This window comes from Monoraphidium neglectum (assembly GCF_000611645.1).
Source record: "Monoraphidium neglectum strain SAG 48.87 unplaced genomic scaffold scaffold00245, whole genome shotgun sequence".
NCBI lineage: Eukaryota > Viridiplantae > Chlorophyta > Chlorophyceae > Sphaeropleales > Selenastraceae > Monoraphidium > Monoraphidium neglectum.
Genome location: NW_014013383.1, coordinates 1 through 1,627, shown reverse-complemented (window position 1 = coordinate 1,627; position 1,627 = coordinate 1). Strand labels below are relative to the sequence as shown.

The 1,627-nt window shown below is 68.9% G+C and overlaps 1 protein-coding gene across 1 annotated transcript; it reads left to right on the top strand.

Annotated features, from left to right (window-relative positions):
- Positions 1-1,512, top strand: MNEG_2228 (SNW domain-containing protein 1; the record flags this gene model as incomplete). The annotated part of the gene is made up of 3 exons (XM_014049289.1): positions 1-180; positions 375-569; positions 953-1,512. Coding segments are annotated over 3 exons (935 nt in total), but the record flags the coding sequence as incomplete, so codon positions are not given.
- Positions 1,513-1,627: the final 115 nt, after the last annotated feature.

The window sequence follows — 1,627 nt, the reverse complement described above, 5'->3', positions numbered from 1 at the left end:
ATGGCTTCCGGCCTCTTGGCGTCGCTGCCTCAGCCCAGGCAGGCGCAGCCCGCTGTCGTGGCTGCCCCGACCTCGTTGGCGGTCGTGGCAGCATCCAGGGAGCCCCCTCCTTACCTGAGGCGTGGCGGCTTTACTCCCCGGAAGCCAGAGGACTTCGGAGATGGGGGCGCCTTCCCAGAGGTGGGAACCTGCAGCGAGCTTTGTCTCTGATCTGTTCAAATGAGCGTCTGAGGGGTGTTCGACGCGCCTTATGCAGGTTGTGATGCACAAGGCTCAACACTCGCTCGCTGCGCGTGGCGTCCACATGCGCGCGCGCTGCGCTCTCACCGCTGCTGCGCCGCCCCCGCCCCTGCGCTGCGCCGGCGCCCGCGCAGGTCCACCTCGCGCAGTACCCGCTCGACATGGGCCGCGAGGGCGGCGCGCGGGGCGCCAAGACGCTGGCGGTCAGCGTCGGCGCCGACGGGGACGTCAGCTACGAGGCGATCCTGCGGCAGGGCTCCAACAGGGATAAGATCATCCACTCCGACCACAGGGCCCTCGTGCCCAAGGTGGACCTGCTGGACTCCAAGGTGGGGGGCTGGCTGGGAATTGGCACTGTATACATGTGTGTTTGTGTGTGCGTGCGTGTGTGCATGTGCCTTTAAAAAGTGGGTGTGCCTGCTGTCGTGTGTGCGTGCGCTCGTGCTTGCGTGTGCTTGTGTGCGTACGCATGTGTGTGTGTGTGTGTGTGTGTATGTGTGTGTGTGTGCGCGCGCTTGCAAGCATTTGCGTGGGATATACACACACGCGCGAGAGTGCATGCATGCGGGCGCCAATTGGACTCGAGGTTGCAGCGACTCCTAGTCAGCAGGCTAGAGGCTGGGGAGCCGGCCCGCCGCCAAGGAGAAGCCTGTGGCTGACGCGGCCGCCCCCCTCGCCCCGCCCTGCCGCCCCACACGCGTCCTCCCCCCAGAACCTGCAGCGCCCTGACGACGAGGAGGTCGAGAAGACCGCCAAGGAGACCGCCGCGGCGCTGCAAAAGGTCGTTGAGGGCAAGCTGTCCGTCGCGCACCCCTCGACGCTCGCGCCGCAGCCGGGGGGCCCGACATACATTAAGTACACGCCCAGCCAGCAGGGCGCCGCGTACGCGAGCGGCGCGAAGCAGCGGATCATCAAGATGCAGGAGATGCCGGTCGACCCGCTCGAGCCGCCGAAATTCCGCCACTCCAAGGCGCCGCGCGGCACGGGGTCCCCGCCGGTGCCCGTGATGCACTCGCCGCCGCGGCCGGTGACGGCGACGGACCAGGCCAACTGGAAGATCCCGCCGTGCGTGTCGAACTGGAAGAACGCGAAGGGGTACACCATCCCGCTCGACAAGCGGCTGGCGGCGGACGGGCGCGGGCTGCAGGAGACGAGCATCTCCGACAAGTTTGCGGGCCTGGGGGAGGCGCTGCTGGTGGCAGAGTCCAAGGCACGCGAGGCGGTTGAGATGCGGGCGCGCGTCCAAAAGGAGCTGGCGCTGCGCCAGAAGGCGTCCAAGGAGGCGGAGCTGCGGGACCTGGCGATGCGGGCGCGCATGGAGCGCGGCGGCGCGCCGGCAGCCGCGGCCGCGGCGATGGGCGGCGGCGGCGGCGGCGCGGGCTTCGAC